The sequence below is a fragment of the Mobula hypostoma genome, chromosome 20, assembly GCF_963921235.1.
Source record: "Mobula hypostoma chromosome 20, sMobHyp1.1, whole genome shotgun sequence".
In the NCBI taxonomy this organism is placed as follows: domain Eukaryota; kingdom Metazoa; phylum Chordata; class Chondrichthyes; order Myliobatiformes; family Myliobatidae; genus Mobula; species Mobula hypostoma.
This window is the reverse complement of record NC_086116.1, coordinates 55,194,359-55,219,412: the sequence shown is the minus strand read 5'-3', so window position 1 is coordinate 55,219,412 and position 25,054 is coordinate 55,194,359. Positions and strand designations below refer to the sequence as shown.

The window sequence follows — 25,054 nt, the reverse complement described above, 5'->3', positions numbered from 1 at the left end:
GTTAATTTTGAAAACCCTTCAAGGTCCAGAGTCTGACCCTGTCATCTACACATTTTTTGTCTCTCTGTTTATAGAATGATAGTAGATAAAATAGATGAGGATAAGGACGGATTTGTCACGGAGGCAGAGCTGAAGGCCTGGATAAAGCGGGCTCAGAAGAGGTACATCTTCGAGAATGTTGGGCGCCAGTGGCCAGATTTCGACACTAACCAGGATGGGCTTGTTTCCTGGGAGGAGTACAGAAATGTAACATACGGCTACTACCTGGGTAAGGAGCAGCAGGCAGGACAATGAGCAGCATGCAAATAATTGCGGGAAGAGGATCGATGGCTTTAAAACGGATGGTGGAATTCTGGTGTTGACCTACCATACTGAACAAAAGGTTCAGTAAGAATTCCTTTGCTCTTTGCATATTAGAGACTTCGGCTTCACTAATTCTGACAGAAGTGGGTAGTTTGGCAATAAAAGTTAATATACATCAGAATTATAGTCGCACTTGAACCTGTACTGCTCTTTAAATGTACAGCTTTATCCTTGGGTTTCTTTTATCTTTATTCCCCCCTCTACCTAAACCAAGTGGCTATTTTACTTGTATACTAGTTCTTCGATTTAGTTGGATGCTTGACTATGGGCATAGGAATAAGTAGGTTGCTGATCCTGTTCCACCATCCATTTAGATTATGGCTGATCCATACCTTGCTTCCATTCACTAACTATTGGAGCTTGTGCCGAGTATCCTCCTCAGATACGAGACTGCAGTGTTCATTATCTTTTGGAAGGATTGAGTTTCAGATTGCATTCATATTGGGAGTGAGGGAGAGACAGTTCATTCCTGACCTTTGTTAGGCTGACTAATGTTATTCTTCTCTAATGTCCAAATAAACAGATGAATTTTTGTAGATATTGGAGAACTGTATGTAAAACATGTATGTAGGAGATGGTGTGAAGGAAGAATTACAGGGTAAGAAGCCATTCACCCTGTCAAGTCCATACTTTAAGTAATTACCCTCTCCCCAAATTAGAAATTTCCCCCCCTTTCAGCACTTCTGAATGCTGCTTTGAATCTGTCCTTGCAGCAACTTTAGTAGTGTGTTGGCGTATGGGGCACTCAACATAAAAGTGTAATAAAGTGTGTGGCAGATATTCATAGACCTTAGGAGAATGGGTGGATATGTGACATGATATTTTAAAGCTGTGAAATGCAATGTTTTATATCTAAGAAGATATAAGTAGGAAGAGTGACAAGCAACTGTAAACTAGGAAACAATTCTAAAAGAGGTACTGAAGAATAATAACACCTTGAGGGTTTGTGTGCATCGTTTGTTGAAAGTGGCAGATAACCCAGTCATATTGTCAGAGGTCAGAAGCTAGGGGACGTAGAATGATGTTAATTGGCAAAAGAATTAAGTGACAAGAGGAGAAACATTCTTGTGCAGCAAATGGATTGGTTCCAGCTGCACTGCTAAGATTAGCTGCAAAGACAGATTCAAAAGCAGCATTCAGAAGTGCTGGATAAAAATCTAAATGGAGAGAATTTGGTTTCATAAGATACAGGATCAAGGAGTAGGCCATGTTGCCCATTGAGTCTGCTCCACCATTTCATCACGGTTGATCCATTTCCCTCTCAGCCCCAATCTCTTCCCTGTTCCCTGTGTCCCTTCGTGCCTTGATTAGTCAAGAGTCTTATCAACTTTCATCTTAAATATATCCAACAACTTCGCCTCCACAGCTGCCTGTGGCATCAAATTCGACAGATTCACCACTCTCTGGCTAAAGAAATTCTCCGCATCTCCATTCTAAATGGACATCCCTCTCTTCTGAGGCTGTGTCCTTTTAGTCCTTAGACTCCCCCACCAGGGGAGACATCCACTCCATCAAGGCTCCTCAACATTCGATAGGTTTTATTGAGATCTCCTCTCATTCTTCTGAACTCTAGTGAGTAGAGGCCCAATACCATCATACACTTCTCATATGACAGGCCTTTCAATCCTGGAATCATTTTCAGTAGCCGCCTTTGAATCCTGTCCAATTTCAGCACATCCTTTCTAAGATGAGGGGCCCAAACCTGCTCACAGTACTCCAAGTGAGACATCAACGTTACATCCTTGGTGCAATCAATCATTGCCAACTTTTCAGGTTGGTTCCATGCAGCATTTTCACACATCTCTTTAGGTCACTGTACTATTCAGTCATTCACCAGGTAAGTAGATGCATTTTAGAACATTACTTTGTTGTTGAAGAGTCCTTCCGAATGACCACCCTAATCGATTGGCAAGAAGCGGATTTAATTACAAAATGATAAAGGAGTAGCTGGTGTCTGTCATGCTGTTAAGGCTGGATCAAGTTGAGGGAGTATTCATTTTGGTCAGTGCTTGATATTGATACTGTTTGGCTGTAATGGGACAAATTTTTCCCACCTCATTGTTTTGGATCCAATTACATGTATTTAATATTGTGCATATTATTGGATGTTGTAAACCATTTGTCTTGTATCTTAGTTGCTTGAAACCCCTTGGTTGGGATGTTATGTTAAATGAATAATCATTTTTAGTACATCTGGTTTCAATTGGGAGGGGCGGGGGGCAGGAAAGGTAGGGAAATCTTTTGACAAATGGAGAGTTCTGGCCCTGTGACTGACTCAGTGCATCAGTGTGCTTTGCTTTTGTAAAAATGTACCAGCTTATGGACATGTAGGGACGTGTAGATTGTAACACATGAAGCAAGTAAGGGCTTGTGAACATGCTGCTCTGAATTTGCTTATCTTTGGATGTGGAGGTTTTTTGAAGCACCTTTGAGTATGACGTCAATATGTAAGAGTGGTGAGTAGATGCTGCAAATGTTTATTCACATGTTTTTTTGCCAACTTGATATTCACTTGTCAGTGACTATCTCCTGAAAGTGATGTAGAACCTCATGTTTGTGGAATTTGATGTGCTGTATTACTCAGCTACTGTGTTAAACAGTTCATCATACAGTACATGTTGTGGTTGGCATCTAGCATAAAACAAAATGTGAGAATCAAGCACCTTTTGGAGCAGATGAAAAGGCATTTTTCTCTATACCTCTTGTAGGATTAGATCTTTGACAAACATTTCCCTTTACTCATCACTTATTGAAGATACTAAAAATATTTGAACACTTTAGTTTGCTAAACAAATTAAATTACTAACACTGCACTGAAGTAAAAATTTTATTCTGTACTATGTGTATTTATTGTAGGATTGTTAGCATATGTACTCAGAGATGATCTGGATGTTTATTGCACTGTTTTCCCATTTCCCTGATTGATAAGCAAAGCCAATTTTTAGTCTTGATTTAAAGAGAGCCAGTTGATTCCAGCATCTTCCTGTAAGTAAAGTTTGAAGGTACATTTCACATAGGGAAAACTTTGAATGCATGAATCATAACAGGACACAAATAAGGGTGAAAATGCACTATATGGTCTCTTTTAAGAGTGATCTGGTGTTCTCTGTACAAGATAGCTGAGGAAATAAGCTTATCTAATGATTACGTGGGACCAAAGGCAAAGAAGTAGTTTAAAAGTTGCTTTTGACAGACAGTAGAGATTAAGAAACTTTATCTGGTATCTAACATTTGTTCTGAAATTTTGTTCACTTACCATAAGACCATTTGGCCTATCGAGACTGCTCTGCCATTTCTTCATGGCTGATCCATTTTCCCCTTCAGCCTCAAACTCCTGCCTTTCCCCCCGTAACCTTCATGCCCTAACCAATCAAGAATCTATCAACTTCTGCCTTAAATATACCTAATGTGGACTTAGGCTCCACAGCTGCCAGTGGCAATGAATTTCACAGATTCACCACTCTCTGGCTAAAGCAATTTCTCCTCATCATCTTCATTCTAAAAGTTTGCCCCTTTATACTGAGGCTGAGTCCTCTGGTCTTAAACTCTCCTACCATAGGAAACATTCTCTCCAGGTCCACTCTATCAAGGTCTTTCATCACTCAATAGGTTTCAATTAGGACACCCCTCATTTTTCTGAATTCCAGTGAATTAAGGCCCAAAGCCATATTGACAAGCCTTTCAATCCTGGAATCATATCTGTGAACCACTTCTGAATCCTTCCATAAAATTATGAAAGAGATAAATAAGGTAGAGGCAGGAAAATTGTTTCCACTGGTAGATGAGACTAGAACTAGGAAACATAGCCTCAAGATTCAGAGGAGTAAATTTAGGACGGAGACAAGGAGGAACTGCTTTTCCCAAAGAGTGGTGAATTTGTGGAATTCTCTGTCTAATGTAGCATTGGAGGCTGCCTCAGTAAATAAATATTTAAGACAAGGTTGGATAGATTTTTGCATAGTAGGGGAACTAAGGGTTATGGGGAAAAAGGCAGGTCAGTGGAGATGAGTCCATGGTCAGAGCAGGCTCGACGGGCCAGATGGCCTACTCCTGCTATTTATGTTCAGCACGTTCTTTTTAAGATAAGGGGCCAAAAACTATTCCCAGTACTCCAAACGAGGTCTCGCCACTGCTTTATAAAGCCTCAACATTACATCCTTGCCTTTATATTCTAGTCCTCTTGAAATGAATGCTAACATTGCATTTGCCATCCTCACCACAGACTCAACCTGCAAATTAGCCTTCAGGGAATCCTGCACAAGGACTCCCAATCCCTTTGTGCCTCAGTTTTTTGTATATTCTCTGCATTTAGAAAATAGTCAACTCTTTAATTTCTTTCACCAAAGTGCATGACCGTACACTTCCCGACACTGTATTCCATCTGCTACTTTGCCCATTCTCCTAATCTGAGTCCTTCTGTAGCCCCTCTACTTCCTCAAAACTACCTGCCCCTCCACCTATCTTCATATTATCTACAAACTTTGCAACAAAACCATCAATTCCATCATCCAAAACATTAACATGTAATGTAAAAAGAATCTGTTCCAACACAGACCTCTGAGTAACACCACTACTCAATGGCTGCCAATCAGAAAAGGCTTCCTTTATTCCCACTCTGTGCCTCCTGCCAATCAGCCACTGCTTTATCCATGCTAGAATCTTTCCTGTAGAACCATGGGTTCGTAGCTTGTTAAGCAGCCTCATCTGGCACCTTGTCAAAGGCTTTTGAAAATCATAGTACACAACATCAACCAATTCTCCTTTGTCTGTCCTGGTTGTTATTTCTTCAAAGAATTCTAACAGATTTGTCAGGCAATATTTTCCCTGGGAAACCATGCTGACTATGACCTTTTTTATCATGTGCTTCCAAGTACCTCGAAACCACATCCTTAGCTATCAACTCCCAACGTCTTCTCAACCACTGAAGTCAGACTAACTGACCTACAATTTCCTTTCTTCTGCCTCTCTCCTTTCTTGAAGAGTGGAGTGACATTTGCAATTTTCCAATCTTCTGGAACCATTCCAGAATTTAGTAATTCTTTAAAGATTATTATTGATGCCTCCACAGTCTCTTCAGCCCCCTCTTTTAGAACCCTGGTAGTACACCATCTGGTCCAGGTGACTTATCAACTATCAGACCTTTCAGTTTCCCAAAAATCTCCTCTCTAGTAATGGTAACTTCACACACTTCATGCCCCCAACACCTGGAACTTCCACCATACCGCTAGTTTCTTCCACAGTGAAGACCGATGCAAAATATTTATTCAGTTTGTTCACCATTTCCTTGACTCCCATGTCTAGCGTTGTTTTCCAGTGGTCCCATATCCACTCTCGCCTCTTTTACACTTTCAGCACTTGAAAAAATTTCTGGTATCCTCTTTAATATTATTGGCTAGCTACTTTCATATTCCACCTTTACATTAATAACCTTTTAGTTGCCTTCTGTTGGTATTTAAAAGCTTCCCAGTCCTCTATAACTTCACAAAAAACTTTTGTTCTATTATATGCTCTCTTTTTGGCTTTTATGTTGGCTTTGACTTCTTGTTTGCCAAGGTTGTCATCTTTCCTTTAGAATATTTCTTTCTCTTTGGGATGTGTATATCCTGTGCCTTCCGAATTACTTCCAGGAATTCCAGCCATTGCTGCTCTGCTGTCATCCCTGTCAGTGTTCTTTTCCGATCAATTCTGGCCAACTCCTTTCTCGTGCTTCTGTAATTCCCTTCACTCCACTGTAACACTGATACATCTGACATTAGCTTCTCCTTCTCAAATTTCGGGGTGAATTTGATCATACTCTGATCACTTACCACTAAGGGTTCTTTTACCTTAATCTCTCTAATGAATTTTGGTTCATTGCACAACATCTGATCCAAGATTAGCTGATCCCCTAGTTGGTTCAACCATGAGCTGCTCTAAAAAGCCAATTCGTAGGTATTCTAGTCCCATTCTTGGAATCCAGCACCAACCTGATTTTCCTGTTCTGTTTGCATATTGAAATCTCCTGTGACTATTGTAAAATTGTCCTTTTGGCAAGCATTTTCTAACTCCCATTGTAACTTGTAGACCGCATCCTTCCAACTGTTTGAGGATCTGTATATAACTCGCGTCATGGTCTTTATACTCCTGCAGTTCCTTAGCTCTATGCACAATGATTCAACACCTTCTGATCCTATATCACTGCTTTCTGATGATTTGACTTTTTTTTATTACTGACAGAGCAACAGTGCCCCTCTGCCTTCCTGTCCTTTTGATCCAATGTGTATCCTTGGACATTAGCTCCCAGCTATAATCTTATTTCAGCCATGATTAAGTGATGCCTATAACATCATATTTGCCAATCTGTAACTGTGCTACAAGTTCATTGACCTTATTCCACATACTGCGCACAAATATAACGCCCTCAGTCCTATATTCGTCCTTTTCAATTTTGTCCTCCTTTTCCGTGGCAACTCATCCTGTTGACTGCAATTTTTCCCTTTCATCGGCCTCTCCTTGCATGGAGTCTCACTACACATTTCCTCTGTTTGTGAACCAACTACTTGGTCTTCAGCACTCTCACTCCAATTCCTAACCACCCCTCCCCACCAATTAGTTTAAACCTACTCGAACAATTCTAGCCAACCTACCCACAAGGATATTGGACCCCCTTGGGTTCAGTTGTAACCTGTCCCTTTTGTACAGGTCATACCTTCCCCAGGAGAGATTCCAGTAATCCATAAATCTGAACTCCTATCTCCTGCACCAGTTCCTCAGCCACGCATTCACCTGCCAAATCATCCTATTCTTACCCTCACTGGCACATGCAGCAATCCAGACATTACTACTCTGGAGGTCCTGTTTCTCAGCTTTCTACCTAGCTCCCTAAAATCGCCCTTCAGGACCTCCTCACCTTGTCTACCCTATGTCAGTGGTGTCAATATGTACCAATACCTCTGGCTGCTCACCCTTGCCCTTGAGAATGCCATGGACATGATCCAGGACATCCCTGATCCTGTCGCCATGAGGCAAAATACCATCTAGATGTCTTTATCACGCCCACGGAACCTCGTCTCGGTTCCTCTGATTAATATCTCAACACTGCAGTTCTCACCTCCGCTCTTCTGAGCCACAGCAACCAGTCTCGGTGCCAGAGACCTCGTAACTGTGGCCCACCCCCCCGTAGGTCCTCCCTCTCAATAGTATCTAAAGTTGTATACTTATTAGTAAGGGGAATGACCTCAGGTGTATTTTGCACTGATTGTGCGTTTCCCCTCCTCTTGTGAAGGTCACCCAGTTACCTGTCTCCTATCTGATCAATGTCTTAACTAATGTTTTTCACTTCCCTAATGTTGAACTATCTCTTTCCTTGGGCTTGATAACACTTCTTCCTTCCCTCTCTCTCTCTTTCACCACCCTGACACAACATACTTCTAAATTTTAAAAAATGGTTTGATTTCTACAGAAGATGGAGAGGCTGATGATGGTTACAACTACAAGCAAATGATGGCAAGAGATGAGCGTCGGTTTAAAAAGGCTGACCAGAGTGGAGACTTGTTTGCCACAAAGGAGGAATTCACTGCTTTCCTACATCCAGAGGAATATGACCACATGAAGGACATTGTTGTGTTGGTTAGTACTACCTTGTCTTGACCTATTTTTCATTTCCCATGGCCGCCCCCCCCCCACAATACCTTTGAACTTTGTAGTTTATACCACTCTATCTTGATGCTTTGAGCTTTGAAGAAGCTAACTTCTTTACAGTAACACTTGACTATTTTTTTGCTTCATGAAATCATTTTGAAAACGTTAAATGGGAATTACTGATGTTTTAAAATCTGAGCTAGAAAAAACCACTGTGGCCTATTTTGTTGTTTCAAAATGAACCTTGCAGGCAATGAACTTTGCAGTGCCAAGCTGTATGGGTCCTAATGCCCTTTCCTTGGACAACATTGGTGCTGTGGAGAGGGGAGACTTGCAGCATGGGCAACTGCTGGCCTTCCATACAACCTTGCCCAGGCCTGCGCCCTGGAAACCTTCCAAGGTGCAAATCCATGGCATCATGAGACTAACGGATGCCTATATATTTAAAAAAAATTGGTATTTGGATTGGTTATATTAACCTGTTTCCTGAATGATCTTTAAAACTGTATTTGCTATCATCTTGTCCCCAAGCATCCTGTGGAATGCAGTCATCAACCTGCATTATTAAACCTTAGTGGGTTTTCTTCTAAAAGTTTCCCTCGTTTCAACACTTGTAGTAAGGACTTCTCTTGGATATTTTCCTTTATTTACTATTTATTTTTCTGAAACTTCATTAGTTAGGGTGATGTAATGGATGTTTTTGTATATTACGGAAGACCTGTATTACAGTCAAGTTTTTTGATTGTATATTCACATTGACTCTGACTAGATTAAAACTCCCAATGGGAACAGATATCAAGTTATTTCCATCTCTTTTCAACTAGATTTACAAATAACCTTTATTCTGACAGGAAACCATGGAAGATATTGATAAAAATGGAGATGGCTTCATTGACTTGGAGGAATATATTGGTAAGTAGATCCCAATTATAGGAAGAATGATCCACTGCAGAAATAAAGTTAATGGTGAAGTTTGTCACCAATGTCACCTTGTATGGTGTTTGTTTTTTTTTGGGGAAGCCTAGCTTCTCAACAACATAATGATCAAAAAGGCAAGTTGATGTAAATTGCAGAATTCCTCGTGTTGATGTAAATTGAGATATTTACCGGGAGCCGAAATCATGCTTGAGCAAAGGATTTTGACTTGTTAGGTCAGATGAAGTAACAATTATTGAAAACTAAATTATGTAAGAATGTTAATGAAAATCATTTAGTTGTGGTGCCGATTGAATTTCCTCAGATGGCCGATCCATTCATTGTTGAAATAGGATGATGCAATAGTGCCAGAAGTACCATGGGGTTTGAATTAAACTTACATGAAGCTTTGCACAATTTGACACCAAGTATTCAACACTGAACAGTGGATACTGATTGTGGATGATCAGCCATGATCACAGTGAAGGGCCGAATGGCCTACTCCTGCACCTATTGTCTATTGACTCCATAGTAGAACTCTGGTAAGATAGCGGCAATCTGGGATGCAGCACCTTGTATGGGGCCAACCACAGATGTTGTCTTTTTTTATATCGTAAGACACTGCTGGACACTAAGAACTTCAAGTACTGCGGGTCTACCTCATCAGCAAATTGCTCATTGGTGGAGGAGCTGAACTTGGTGTGGACCATGTTGCTGCCTGCTACAAAGGGTCATTGGAGTCTGTGCACAAAGGCATTGTGGGGTCCAACAGCGGTGATCGTCTTGGTTGGTTTTTCTTGCGATTGCAAGATCCTGTTGGGTATTGGTAATGTGGAATACTGCAAGTACAGTTCATTGGTTTATTGGTGGGACCACCAGCAGGGGATCTTTGTGGATCAGGCCTCATGCCGTGGTGTTGCCTGTTGCAGCCACTTATTGGATGGTATTTATCTGCAGACTGCTGCAGGCTTGTTCTTGTCACCAACATCCATGGACTGGGGGACTTGGACTATTTTCTTTGTGTGACTGTTTACTGCTATCTTGTATGTGCTCTATGCCTTGTGATGTGTTTTGCACTTTGGTCTCAAGGAATGCTGTGTCATTTGGTGGTATTCGTGCATGGCTGAATGACAGTTAAACTTGAACTTGATATAAGGTATTTGAACTTGATATAAGGTATTTAAGGATAACCTTGAGTTTCCACTTGCCTGTCACCTTAATCCTCCTTTCCATACCCGTTCTGTTCTCTGATTTTTGTATTCCTCACCTTTGTAGTTGGAATCACAGAGACATGGCTCCAGGGTGACCAGGGATGGGAGCTCAACGTTCAGGGATATTCAATATTCAGGAGGGATAGACATGAAGGAAGGGGAGGTGGGGTGGCGTTGCTGGTTAAAGAAGAGATTAACGCAATAGAAAGGAAGGACATAAGCCGGGAAGATGTGGAATCGATATGGGTAGAGCTGCGTAACACTAAGGGGCAGAAGACGCTGGTGGGAGTTGTGTACAGGCCACCTAACAGTAGTAGTGAGGTCGGAGATGGTATTAAACAGGAAATTAGAAATGTGTGCAATAAAGGAACAGCAGTTATAATGGGTGACTTCAATCTACATGTAGATTGGGTGAACCAAATTGGTAAAGGTGCTGAGAAAGAGGATTTCTTGGAATGTATGCGGGATGGTTTTTTGAACCAACATGTCGAGGAACCAACTAGAGAGCAGGCTATTCTGGACTGGGTTTTGAGCGATGAGGAAGGGTTAATTAGCGATCTTGTCGTGAGTGACCATAATATGGTGGAATTCTTCATTAAGATGGAGAGTGACAATAGTTAATTCAGAAACAAAGGTTCTGAACTTAGAGGGGTAACTTTGAAGGTATGAGACGTGAATTAGCTAAGATAGACTGGCAAATGACACTTAAAGGATTGATGGTGGATATGCAAGGGCAAGCATTTAAAGGTTGCATGGATGAACTACAACAATTGTTCATCCCAGTTTGGCAAAAGAATAAATCAAGGAAGGTAGTGCACCCGTGGCTGACAAGAGAAATTAGGGATAGTGTCAATTCCAAAGAAGAAGCATACAAATTAGCCAGAGAAAGTGGCTCACCTGAGGACTGGGAGAAATTCAGAGTTCAGCAGAGGAGGACAAAGGGCTTAATTAGGAAGGGGAAAAAAGATTATGAGAGAAAACTGGCAGGGAACATAAAAACGGACTGTAAAAGCTTTTATAGATATGTAAAAAGGAAAAGACTGGTAAAGACAAATGTAGGTCTCCTGCAGACAGAAACAGGTGAATTGATTATGGGGAGCAAGGACATGGCAGACCAATTGAATAATTACTTTGGTTCTGTCTTCACTAAGGAGGACATAAATAATCTTCCAGAAATAGTAGGGGACAGAGGGTCCAGTGAGATGGAGGAACTGAGCGAAATACATGTTAGTAGGGAAGTGGTGTTAGGTAAATTGAAGGGATTGAAAGCAGATAAATCCCCAGGGCCAGATGGTCTGCATCCTAGAGTGCTTAAGGAAGTAGCCCAAGAAATAGTGGATGCATTAGTGATAATTTTAAAAAACTCGTTAATTCTGGACTAGTTCCTGAGGATTGGAGGGTGGCTAATGTAACTCCACTTTTTAAAAAAGGAGGGAGAGAGAAACCGGAGAATTATAGACCGGTTAGCCTAACGTCAGTGGTGGGGAAACTGCTGGAGTCAGTTATCAAGGATGTGATAACAGCACATTTGGAAAGCGGTGAAATGATCGGACAAAGTCAGCATGGATTTGTGAAAGGAAAATCATGTCTGACGAATCTCATAGAATTGTTTGAGGGTGTAACTAGTAGAGTGGATAGGGGAGAACCAGTGGATGTGGTATATTTGGATTTTCAAAAGGCTTTTGACAAGGTCCCACACAGGAGATTAGTGTGCAAACTTAAAGCACACGGTATTGGGGGTAAGGTATTGGTGTGGGTGGAGAATTGGTTAGCAGACAGGAAGCAAAGAGTTGGAATAAACGGGACCTTTTCAGAATGGCAGGCGGTGACTAGTGGGGTACCGCAAGGCTCAGTGCTGGGACCCCAGTTGTTTACAATATATATTAATGGCTTGGATGAGGGAATTAAATGCAGCATCTCCAAGTTTGCGGATGACACGAAGCTGGGCGGCAGTGTTAGCTGTGAGGAGGATGCTAAGAGGATGCAGGTGACTTGGATAGGTTGGGTGAGTGGGCAAATTCATGGCAGATGCAATTTAATGTGGATAAATGTGAAGTTATCCACTTTGGTGGCAAAAATAGGAAAACGGATTATTATCTGAATGGTGGCCGATTAGGAAAAGGGGAGGTGCAACGAGACCTGGGTGTCATTATACACCAGTCATTGAAAGTGGGCATGCAGGTACAGCAGGCGGTGAAAAAGGCGAATGGTATGCTGGCATTTATAGCGAGAGGATTCGAGTACAAGAGCAGGGAGGTACTACTGCAGTTGTACAAGGCCTTGGTGAGACCACACCTGGAGTATTGTGTGCAGTTTTGGTCCCCTAATCTGAGAAAAGACCTCCTTGCCTTAGAGGGAGTACAAAGAAGGTTCACCAGATTGATTCCTGGGATGGCAGGACTTTCATATGAAGAAAGACTGGATGAACTGGGCTTGTACTCGTTGGAATTTAGAAGATTGAGGGGGGATCTGATTGAAACGTATAAGATCCTAAAGGGATTGGACAGGCTAGATGCAGGAAGTTTGTTCCCAATGTTGGGGAAGTCCAGAACGAGGGGCCACAGTTTGAGGATAGAGGGGAAGCCTTTTAGGACCGAGATTAGGAAAAACTTCTTCACACAGAGAGAGGTGAATCTGTGGAATTCTCTGCCACAGGAAACAGTTGAGACCAGTTCATTGGCTATATTTAAGAGGGAGTTAGATATGGCCCTTGTGGCTACGGGGGTCAGGGGGTATGGAGGGAAGGCTGGCGCGGGGTTACGAGTTGGATGATCAGCCATGATCATAATAAATGGCGGTGCAGGCTCGAAGGGCCAAATGGCCTACTCCTGCACCTATTTTCTATGTTTCTATGTTTCGTGCTTTAACCTTGCAGGCTTAGAAGTGTAATATTGAATTTAACAATTTTGGGTAAATAGTTTTTATTTTCCTCTCCACAAGTATGGCTATATCTTTCTATTTTGGTTTCTTGTCTTTAACTGCTGTAGTATTTGTTACCATGTCCGCTTTGGCCTTCCTGCATCTTATCATGGGCATTTGCTCTGTACTCTCCACTCCTCTCATTTTGCAATTTATAACACAATCTTTCTTGTTTCCCATTCAGATGAAGGGTCCTTGATGTGACCTCCTTTTTCTTTACCTTTTCCTCTCACCAGTAATACCTCCTCGCGCAATAAGTTCTTTCAACATTTTCTGGGTTTTTTGTCATGCATTTTTATAGCCAAGGAAACATATGGATTTTGAATAGATAAAACATTAGAAATAGATCCTTATGGCTTTTGTAAGTTTAACTGATAGGTGTGCATAGAACCAAAACACTTTTGCTAAGCACGAATGGACTTGCAAGTCAAAAAATGTTCATGATCTCTTTTGCTGATTTCAGGTGATATGTACACTGCAGACAGTGATGGCCATGAGCCTGACTGGGTGAAAACCGAACGCGAGCAGTTCACAGAGTTCAGAGACCGTAACAAAGATGGCAAAATGGACAAGGATGAAACCAAAGACTGGATCCTGCCAGCTGACTACGACCACGCTGAGGCTGAAGCTCGCCATCTTGTCTACGAATCTGATGAAAACAAGGTGAGCTGTGCATGCAGTCTGATAATTCTTAACTTACTACTTTCATCACAGCTCTGAAGACTGCAGTTGTCAGGGGCCATGTACTTTCTACACCATTGAGAATAACCATTTGAGTCTCTCCTTGATATACCAATGGCTTTATATATGCAGGCTGCTCATACTGTCATCTGAAAAATATCCTGTGGAGCTCCTTTTGTGGCTTAATTATTAAAAAAAAAGGTGTCAGCGTTTAGATAAGGTTATGGTGTATAATAAATTCTGACAAAATTGGATATTGAAAACAAGTAGTCTGACAGGTGAGCAAATGTGTGCCTTGTGGAGGTATTTTTAAGAAGTGTCTTGAGAAAAGAATTTTCAAAAATTAGCAAAGCTGGAGATTCTTAGTAAGTAACGCAGTATCTTTGAAAAGAAATAGTTGCTGTTTCAAATCAAGGACCTTTTCAGAACTGGTAAAGTTGAATGGTGTGTGTTTTTTTAAGTTGGAGTAGTTGGGAGGTGGAGAGCATGATTTTAGTTAGGGTAGAGTCCAAGATTGTCTAGCTAACGCTTGCATTTGGCAGCATCTAAGAAGTTTGTGAATTCTTGTTAACCATAACTCAGCTGCCGGGAATAGTGTGATTTGAGGGGGAGGGGTGGATGAATAGGGCAGTGAATGAGGTCTGATGGCATGAACATCGATTTCTGGTAATTGCCCTCACCCCTTCACCATTCCCTTTCCCCTTCTCACCTTATCTCTTTACCTGCCCATTACCTCCCTCTGGTGCTTCCCTCCCTCCTTTCCCTTTCTTCCATGGTCTTTTATCCTGTTCTATCAGATTCCCGCTTCTCCAGTCAACTTCCCAGCTCTTTACTTCACCCCTCCCCACTCCCAGTTTCACCTTTCACCTACTACCTTGTACTACTTCCTCCCCTTTTCCAACCTTTTCTCGGGTCCTGATGATGTGTTTCAGCCCAAAACATCGACTGTTTACTCTTTTCCATAGATGCTGCTTGGCCTGCTGAGTTCCGCCAGCATTTTGTGTGTGTTGTAAAGAAAAAGAATGCAAGAAATGAGATGGCCAATACAACGGTGTTGGAAATCTGAAATCAATTGGATAGTTGGCAAAACTTGGTAGATAAGGCAGCATTTGTGGATCAAAAGCAGCTGAGGTGGTGAATGAGGTGCTGTTCCTTGAACTTAGGTTTTGATGGTAGCAGGCCAAGATTGAGAACTGAAGTGATGCACATTAGAAGCTTGGCCATCCTTGTGGACAGAACAGACATTTTTTTCAAAGTAGTTTCCCCATCTGGGTTTGCTTTCTCTAATATTACTCCATTCCTACCATATTCCTCTCACCATCCAAAGACTAGCACTTGTACTTTTTCCAATATTGCATTGTATTTGGTTCATTCAGTGGGGAGGTCTCACTGTTGGGGAAGCCAAATGTAATCCGAGTAGACTTTTTGAAATCTGCACAAAAATGACCAAACTTCTACTTGGCAGTCTTTCCTGTTGGTGTCAAAATAGGTCAGTTCTATTGCAAAGTCACCTACCAGTAACGGTAATTCAGTTTTTCTCTTTCCACAGATTCTGTCTGATCTGTTGGCTATTGCCAAAATTTTTTTTTTATTTCAGATTTCTTGAAACTACTATGATGTGCATCTGGCTGTTCTGGAAATGTAGAGAGAAAAAAAGTAGGCTTTGCCATCCACCTCTGTTTGCATTCATCCAGATAGATTGGATGTGATTAACAAGCACTGACCACCTTTTGTTCAAGTGTTTAGGACCAACAGAGGTTAATTCAAAAATAGTGAAGTCACAAAACTTGAGTGATAGGTTGCAACCTTCCTCAATGGAAAAAGGTCATGGAATAAAATGTATAAAATAGACAGTTTCAGTTGAAAAAATTAGATTTGCAGGGATAGAAGACTTGGACATAATGGATGGGTTTCTATTAGGGACGGGATTGTAGGTTTACTGACATTGTTGTGCTATTGAGTTACTTGGTTTCCTTGTACCATTTCTTCCATCGCCCCCACCCCAAAATCTTCTGCAGGATGGAAAACTCACAAAAGAAGAAATAGTGAAAAAATACGATCTATTTGTGGGAAGCCAGGCTACAGACTTCGGGGAGGCCTTAGTAAGGCACGACGAGTTCTAAGTACACAGATAACCACTTCAGAGAGAACAAGAATCCATTCCATAAAGGATAATTTATTTTTTACAATGTGCAGTTTTCACTCATTACATTCTCTAGCTGCCATAGAGTTTGACTTGGAAGCAGAGAAAGTTGGCGGGAAGGGAGGGGTGGGAAGAAAGAACGGTTAGGGATGGGGAGGAAGGGAGGTGGTTCCAATGAAACAGCCATCCTAAACCTAGAGGTTAACATGTAATTAGATGTTTACTTGATATGTGTCTGAAAAAAGAAACTTTGTATGATGTACTTTCCCCTCATTTGATCAAATATTGTAGAACTTCTAAAGCAAAATTTGTGTAACTTCCAGGAAACCCACCTGGCTTTGCAGTCAAAAACAATGAAGTGTGTTTTCAGATTGGGTTTTTTTTTCTTGCCTGAAGAGCGTACCGTTGCCATTTTGTTGTTGCTTAAGGCAACATTGCTGGAATGCACACAATGGAGAACAAAATGCATACTCTGTAAGCTACCTTTGTTGCCTTTCAGAGTGGGTTCTTGTAATATGTACTGCTAAAATATTGTATTATGTGAAATGAATGGGAAGAAGACCAGCTGATTCACTAAATGTGCTGATTGAATGAGGGAAGGGGAGAAGTACTTTGGCAAAGTTTTCTCCAGGACCTCCAGATATGGTGAGTCCTAAAATCTCTAGGACCGGCTGTTTTCAATGATGTGACATCTTATCCCTCAAAGTAGATATAAATCTATATAGTACTGATCACACAATAGCAATCACTTTATTTATCCTTGAGCTTTTCAGTGGCCCTGTGTGGTCAATGTAGTTTAAAAGTACAAGTCTAGAATTAAAAGTTTTATCTCTAAGAATGGGTGCCCTGTTCTGCTGATCACAAGCTTTGAAGGCATATCACTCAATTTAAATTTGTTCAAACAGGTAATGTGCAACTGCATTATTCCTTATTTACTGCCAAAATGTATAAATAATATACTTCAATAAGACCCTTGCAGTCATTCACTAAGTAAATTCAGTTTTATATTTGTACATACAATGAAGTGTATGTAGTTGTTTCTATAGGTATTATTACATTGTGTGTATAAATGGACTGTACATCTTGTTAGGTCCACTTGAATCAAAAACAGATTTCTAGGATTAGCATCACTATCTGCTTTGGTGGAACAATCAATTTTTGATCATCTTCATGGAACTGGAAAACAAAAGACAACTAACTAGATAGTTATTTTTTCAGTGACAGTATGATATGTATTCTTTGCATTTGACTATTCTGATGTGCAGTAATATGGGCTTCATTGCCATGAATAGTTTGAATGTGGAGAATCATTATAATAAAATTTCACAAGTGAAGTGGGAAGGAAATGTGATGACCTCTGTTGAATAGTGTGTGTTTATTTTGTGATGAATGAAGTCTAATTTGCACCAGTCATTCAGTGTAAGTACAATATTATTCTCGGATGCAGTAGTGTTATTACAGTTAAAAATGCAAAATGTAGCCTGACTCTCACTCTGTTATCCAAAGCAAGCTCAATATCCACGATTATGATTTTTCTCTCCTTGTCCCTAAGCCACCAGCGATACTCCAACCAGTATTTGAAAGAAGCTTTAACATCTTTATCAACATTCTTCCTGCCTAAACATTAACATCTTTCTCATTGAATTGTAAGCTTACATTTCTGTATTTAATTTTGCTTGATTCCTTGCACTTTGCTTTAAAAGCCTGTGCAGGTTACATTTAATAGAAGTATTTCTTCATTTAGTATTTAAGACTTGGCCTTTCTTCCATGTTCTGCTCAATTCTTGAATCAGAATAATGATGGGATCTTAGTAAAGCAAGATGATATCACCTTATGGGTCATTATTTATCTCAATTGAGTCGCGTGGGTTGCGAAATTGTAGAAGAGTCTTACAAAAATTTACAGTTGGGCAGCATTTTGCTGTACCCTCTATTTCGGCTTCCTTTTGATTGCTGTCCCTCAAATAGCACATCCAGTCAAAACAGTGAAAATGGGATAATGGTCTTTGCAGAGTGATGTTTTTGCAGATGTTGGAAATCCGAGCAACACACACAAAATGCTGGAGGAACTCAGCAGGTCAGACAGCGTCTATGGAAAAGAGTGAACAGTCAACGTTTCAGGCTGAAACCCTTTAGCAAGACTGGAGTAAAAAGCTGAGGAGTAGATTTAAATCCTCAGCCTTTTTTCTCCAGTCCTGCCAAAGGGTTTCATCCTGAAACGTTGACAGTGTACTCTTTTCCATAGATGTTGCCTGGCCTGCTGAGTTCCTCCAGCATTTTGTGTGTGTGTTGATTGGATTCTTCAAAAATAGTTTCGAGAGGGTTGCAGGCAGATGATGTGAATGTTTGGAATTATGGTTACCGATGCTGCCCAGTTGGCCTGAGACTGAAGGTTTTTACTAACTCCTTTTGCCCTATTGCCCTTCCTCCCCAGGATCCTGATTCCAGTCACTTAGCTAGCCTTGTTGGAAGTGAATTTAGTTATTTATAATATTTCCATTTAAATATTAAGTTTAAATTTAGATTTGTGTTTGTTAGCAAAATTGAAAGAACAGATTATTGCCTCATTATTAATTGGACTTTGGGTTCATTACCAACACTTGGTTTTAGAAACACAGAAATATAGAAAACCTACAGCACAATACAGGGCCTTCGGCCCACAAAGTTGTGCCGAACATGTCCCTATCTTAGAAATTACTGGGGTTACCCATAGCCCTCTATTTTTCTAAGCTCCATGTACCTATCCAGATGTCTCTTAAGACTTGTAGAGGAAATGCTGCTTAATCTAATCAGTGTTGTCACTCCTTCCCAATGTGACCATTCCTTGCTTAATACTGCCAGAAATTTTAAGCTAATGCTATATTGAATTGTCCAATGTGTTTGAATTTTATTCTTTTTAGGGATTGTGGGGAATTTCTTTATTTCTAAATTAACAATTGAACTGACGGGCTTGGTAAGGCATTAAGATGACGGTTAAGAATTGGGCACATTCCATTAACCTTGTCACAACCCAAAGCAGATATCCTCACGAGTGACAAAAGTGAATCACATTCTGGGAACATGAGTTGTTCATACATTGAAAAGGCCAGCTGTTTTCAGTTTGTGGTAGATTTGTTAATACTGGCTTTATCTTTAAGCAGGATGCGTACATTTATAAAGAAAATTTTGTGCAAAATTTAGACAAACCAAGTTTTCTGTTTTCTAGTATTAGAGTTCACTTATTCAGTATTTCAGTAGATATAAGATGTACTAACAATGTGTGATTGGTGCTGACATTTTTGTGAAAATGTAATAAGTCATATGTCAAAGTGAGCTGGGAATTCTTGGAAAATATTTTGCCTCAAGATTCTGAGTGTCCCATATTCCGTTATTAACCCACTGTATTTTGAATAAGGGATCTACATGGGAAAAACAATGGCCCATTTATTAAAATAAGTGATTTGATGCTATTTTATTGAGAAGTAAGCAAAAACTAATACCTCAGCGTTACATGGACAAGGTATGGCAATAAGCAATTACCTGAAGAATCACATCACTAGAAAATTGCTTTGGTTCTAAACAATCTGAAATGTATTAAGTGTACAGAGTGCATAATTTGCCCATCAGTTCTTAATAGCAAATAATGCATTTTTTTTTGTAAATTAGACTACTAGAATCATGTGACAAGAATAACCTTCTGGTCGGAGAAGGATGCAGTATATCAGTGGGATATTCAGCATGTCTAGTACATTTCACCAATCCACCTAAAATGTATGCCCTGTGACCCTTGACCTGAGTTGTTACTTGTGATGTTCTTGAATTTACATTATGAACATGAGTACATTTCAATGTAAGATGTTTGCTTCAAGTTGAATTCTGATCTTCAATAAAAAAATTTTAAATAAGACTTGTTGACTTTTAAGTTTGTCTTAATTTTTGCTGCTGGTAACTTTGTAGATTTGGAAGTTATGGCAAATCACTTACAGCTGCAATTAGTATATTATTGGTCTTTATTACCACTTTTTTTTCCCTATGCACTTAGTTACCAGTTAACAATTTTTTTTTTATATATATATATATATATTGTCATTCAGCTGTATTTCTGTATACTATCAAATGAAACAAAGTTCTTCTGGACCAAGCTGCATAATGCAGTACATATAACTTCACACGCACCAAAGTAATATTACCACAAATAAATTAACAAGCGGAGCAGACTTGATGGGCCGAATGGCTGATTTCTGCTCCTTTGTCTTGTGGTCTAAATAAAACATTTCAGAAGATTGTCAATGACCATAACATGTACTGTATATATGATACAAGATTTAAAAGTGAACAGTATAACACTACTGGTGCTTCATAGGTGATGAGATCTAGGTGGTGGCGGGGAGTTAAGTGGTCTCATGGCCTGGGGGAAGAAGCTATTTCCCATGAACCAGAGGAAATTAGGGAGCTTAAGATAAAAGAACCAGTGATCACAATGTGATTGTTCAACTTGAAATCTGACGGAGAAAGTAAAGTCTGATGTAGCAGTATTTCAGTGGAGTAAGGGAAATTGCAGTGGTATGGGAGAGGAGTTGGCCAAAGTAAATTGGAAGGAGCTGCTGGCAGGGATGTCAGCAGAGCAGCAATGGTGTGAGTTTCTGGGAAAAAGGAGGAAGATACAGGACATGTGTATTCCAAAATTGAAGAAATACTCAAATGGTAAAATAGTACAACCATTGGCTTGCAAGGGAAGTTGAAGCTATTGTAAAAGCAAAAGAAAGGGCATACAACAAAGCAAAAATTAGTGGGAAGATAGAAGATTGGGAAGTTTTTAAAAGCCTACAGAGTAACTAAAAAAAATTATTAGAAGGGAAAAGATGAAATATGAAAGCAAGCTGGCAAATATTATGACAGTGGATAGTAAAAGTTTTCTCAAGTATGTTAAAAATAAAAGAGAAATGAGAGTGGATATAGGACCCCTAGAAAATGAGGCTGGAGAAGTAATAACCGGGGACAAGGAGATGGCTGATGAACTCAATGAGTATTTTTCATCAGTCTTCACTATGAAAGACACTAGCAGTGTGCCTGATGTTGTAGTGTGTGAAGGAAGAGAAGTGAGTGCAGTTACTGTTACAAGAGAGAAGGTGCTCAAAAAGCTGAATGGCAAATGCCATGTTGGCATTCATTTCAATAGCTCTAGAATAAACCAGCAAGGAGGTAAATACTGAGGCTTTATAAGGCACTGGTGAGGCCTCACCTTGAGTATTGTGAACAGTTTTGAGCTCCTTATCTAAGACGTGCTGGCATTGGAGAGGGTCTTGAGGTTCACAAGGATGATGCTGAGACTGAAAGAGTTATCATGTGAGGAATGTTTAATAGCTCTGGGTCTGTGCTCGCTGGAATTTAGAAGGATGGGGGCGATCTCAATGAAGCCTTTTGAATGTTGAAAGGCCTAGACAGAGTAGATGTGGAAAGGATGTTTCTCACGGTGAGGGAGTCTAGGACAAAAGGGCACAGCCTCAGGATAGAGGGGCACCCTTTCAAAACAAAGATGCCAAGAAACTTTTTTAGCCAGAGGGTGGTAAATTTCTGGAATTTGTTACCACATGCAGTTGTGGAGGGCAAGTGGTTGGGTGTATTTTAGGCAGAGATTGATAGGTTCTTGATTGGATATGGCATCAAAGGTTACAGGGAGAGGGCCGGGAACTGGGGTTGAGGAGGAGAGGAAAAAAAAGATCAGCCATGATTGAATGGCGGAGCAGACTCGATGGGCCAGATGGCCGAATTCTGCTCCTATGTCATATGGTCTTAACTTGCTGGTTGAGTCAATGGTGAGGAAGGCAAATGCAATGTTAGCATTCATTTCAAGAGGTCTAGAATATAAGAGCAGGGGTGTGATGCTGAGGCTTTATAAGGCACTGGTGAGGCCTCACCTTGAGTATTGTGAACAGTTATGTGCTCCTTATCTAAGAAAAGACATGCTAGCATTGGAGAAGATCCTGAGGAGGTTCATAAGGACGATTCTGGGACTGAAAGGGTTATCATGTGAGGAACATTTAGTAGCTCTGGGTCTCTGCTCACTGGAATTTAGAAGAATGGGGGTGATCTCAATGAAGCCTTCTGAATGTTGAAAGGCCTAGACAGAGTAGATGTGGAAAGGATGTTTCCCATGGTGAGGGAGTCTAGGGCATAGCCTCAGGATAGAGGGGCATCCATTTAAAACAGATGTGGAGAAATTTCTTTAACTAGAGGGTGGTAAATTTGTGGAATTTATTACCATTGGCAGCTGTGGAGGCCAGGTCATTGGGGGTATTTAAAGCAGAGATTGATAGATTCTTGATTGGACATGGCATCAGGGTTACAGGGAGAAGGCCGGGGAGTGGGCTGAGAGGGGGGGAAAAGGATCAGCCATGATTGAATGGCAGAGCAGACTCGATGGGCCAAATGGCCTAATTCTGCTCCTATGTCTTATGGTCTTATCACTGGGGGGGAACCACAGTGGCCAGAGAGTTACTTCTGTAATGGTGGAGATCTCAGGAGGAAGAGAAGTTGCATCATGCATTCAGACCTCCTGGATGAACCTGGATTTTATTACTTCAGCCTTTGCTTTAACACTCATAGGCAGGGGCCTGCTATTGTTTGTGACAAGGGTGTCTTCCTATTAGTTGTTCTATTATTTACTACTGCTGGATATGTTAGGACGGCAGAGCTTTCATCTGAATTATTAGTTATGAGATTGCTTAGACCTGTCCATAAATATGCTGCTTCTGTCCTTGGCACATGGAGAATGCTCTGCCATAGCTTTACCACTCTACACTTCATCACTTTCAGAAATGCCCTTCAACACCACTCTGAATCAGCATTACTCTCTTGGCTTGACAGCAATGATAGATTGAGAAATAGAGACAATGTACTGTATCTGCAGCTGGAGAATGAATACAGGAGGGGTTTTTTAATTCTGTGTTATCTGAACTGTTCCTAAGGCAAGTAGAGCCTGTACAAATCAGAGGAATATACCTTGGGGAGGATGGGACGAATATCCTTACTAGTGGTACTGGGGACAGGAAAGGCAGTTTTACAGGGGATGGGCACCTCTGCAAATACATGGCTCCTCCATAGAGAGTTAAGTGCTCCAAGTTGCCATCACGGATGACCTCACCTGGTCCTTCAATATCATCTCCCTGAACATGAAGGCACAGCACCGCCTCTACTTCCTGAGAAGATTGAGGCAAGCAAGGCTCCCATCCTCTATCTTAACTACATTTTACTAGAGCACCATTGAGAGCATCCTGACAAGTTGCACCTTCATCTGGTATGGGAGCAGTCAAGTATCAGACCAGAAGTTCCAACAAAGTATTGTGAGAACAGCTGAGAGGATCATAAGGGTCTCCCTACCATCCATCAGGGACATTTATCAGGAGAGCCGTGTACGCAGGGACCTCAGTATTATTAAGGATCCCACCCGTTCATCTAGCATCTTCTTTAACTTCCTACCATCAGGCAGGAGACTACGATACATAAAAGCTAGAATGGTCAGGATGAGAAACAGTTTCTTCCCTTAGGCCAATAGGCTTCTGAACTCTCTGCTGCATCATATTCGAAGGGTTAATCCAGTACAATACTTAATATTAATGCACTTTCGTTTGTTATTTATGTGTGATTCATCTGTAGATTATGTCCTTACCTTCATAAGTTATTGTGTGTTATGTGCGTTAGCTTCACACCTTAGTTCGAAGAAACGTTGTCTCGTTTCTATGTACATTACATGGCTATATACATTATATACATGTACATAGTTAAATAACAATAAACTTGACTATTGATCTTAAAGGAAGTTGGGAAGGAGAGAAATAAAATTTGATGTTAGAAAACAGTGCATAAAATAAATAACAAGGTCAAGGAGTCAAGGTACAGAGAAAAGTTAATACAAAATTAAAGGTTCTGTATGTGACACAATGAATCAGTTAATGGAACAACTAGAAAGAAGCATAATATTGCTGTTATGGAAATGCAACTGCAGGGTGAGCGAAGTAGGATCCAAAATTCCAGTATTTTCATCCTTTTGGAAAGACATGTAAAACAGAAAAGGGGGTAGTGTTGATTTATTGGTCAAAAAGGGTATCACAACAGTAGCGTAAAATGATTTTAGCTGTGCAGATAAAGTAAAATTAGATTCAATTTGGATCAAGCTAAGAAACAGTAAAGGTCTGGTAGGAGTTACTCATAGGTCACAGCAAGTGGGGCTGATACATACGTCCCAGTTTTACATAGATCCACATGTCATAGATCAGGAAGTTAGAACTCCACATCACATGAGCAATACAGAAATTCAGGGACACTTCAAACTACATAAAGGCAGGAAAATCAAATTTATTACAAAAAGGTGGAAGATGAATTAGTGAAATTCATGTAAGATGGTTTGATAAATCAGTATGTTGAGCAACAAATTTTGGGAAAAAGATCTCGTTAACTAGTAATCTTTGTGGCCATGGGGCCTCCAGGAAAATGACCAATCTGGCATGTTACCTTTAAGGTGTGGTTCTGTGGGTGTTCTTGGTTAAATATTAAACTGAAGGTATCTTCTATCTTCTCAAAGATTCCATGTACTATTCTTAGCAGAGTAGCAGAGGTATCTCTGCTGTTTAGGATCAAGAAATGGAGCAGAAGAATGTAAAAAAAAGGAGCAGGTCAAACAGTTCTTTGAGTTTGCTCCACCATTCAATAACATCATGGCTGATCTGATCTTGTTATCAGCTCCGTTTTCCAGCCCAATCCCAGAAAAAATTCCCTGTAATTCAAAAATAAATTTATCTCAGTTTTGGATGTAGTTATTAACTCAGTACTAACAGCACTCACAGATATAGAAACACAAATTTCTGAGAGCAGGAACTGCTCCTCATCTGTCTAAATTCCTCCTCATCAAACTACAGCATTTAGCAGAAGGCTTCCATATCATGGGAAAATACTTCATAGCATAAGCCCTGCAAAATCCACTGTGAATAAGATGACCATTATCCTGCAGCTGTTTGCAGGACCATGTTCTATAAACTCTCACCTCGTTGGGAATACCTGGTCAAATTAGACCGTAAGACTATAAGACATAAGACATAAGACATAAGAACAGAATTAGGCTATTTGGCCTATGAAATCTGCTTTGCCATTTCATCACAGCTGATTCAATTTTCCTCTCAGCCCCAATCTGTCTTCACCCTATATCCCTTCATGCCCTGATCAATCA

At 40.5% G+C, this 25,054-nt stretch overlaps 1 protein-coding gene across 2 annotated transcripts in view; it reads left to right on the top strand.

Annotated features, from left to right (window-relative positions):
- Positions 1 to 17,951, top strand: part of calua (calumenin a) — a 28,525-nt gene extending 10,574 nt beyond the window's left edge. The window contains exons 3-7 of one of the 2 annotated variants that reach the window (XM_063072962.1): positions 75 to 268; positions 7,805 to 7,971; positions 8,835 to 8,895; positions 13,492 to 13,691; positions 15,728 to 17,951. In XM_063072962.1, coding sequence (XP_062929032.1) covers positions 75 to 268; positions 7,805 to 7,971; positions 8,835 to 8,895; positions 13,492 to 13,691; positions 15,728 to 15,832 — 727 coding nt within the window. In that variant the 3' untranslated portion in view covers positions 15,833 to 17,951. The remainder of the gene's footprint in view (positions 1 to 74; positions 269 to 7,804; positions 7,972 to 8,834; positions 8,896 to 13,491; positions 13,692 to 15,727) is intronic. The other variant, XM_063072963.1, reaches the window with a different exon arrangement.
- Positions 17,952 to 25,054: the final 7,103 nt, after the last annotated feature.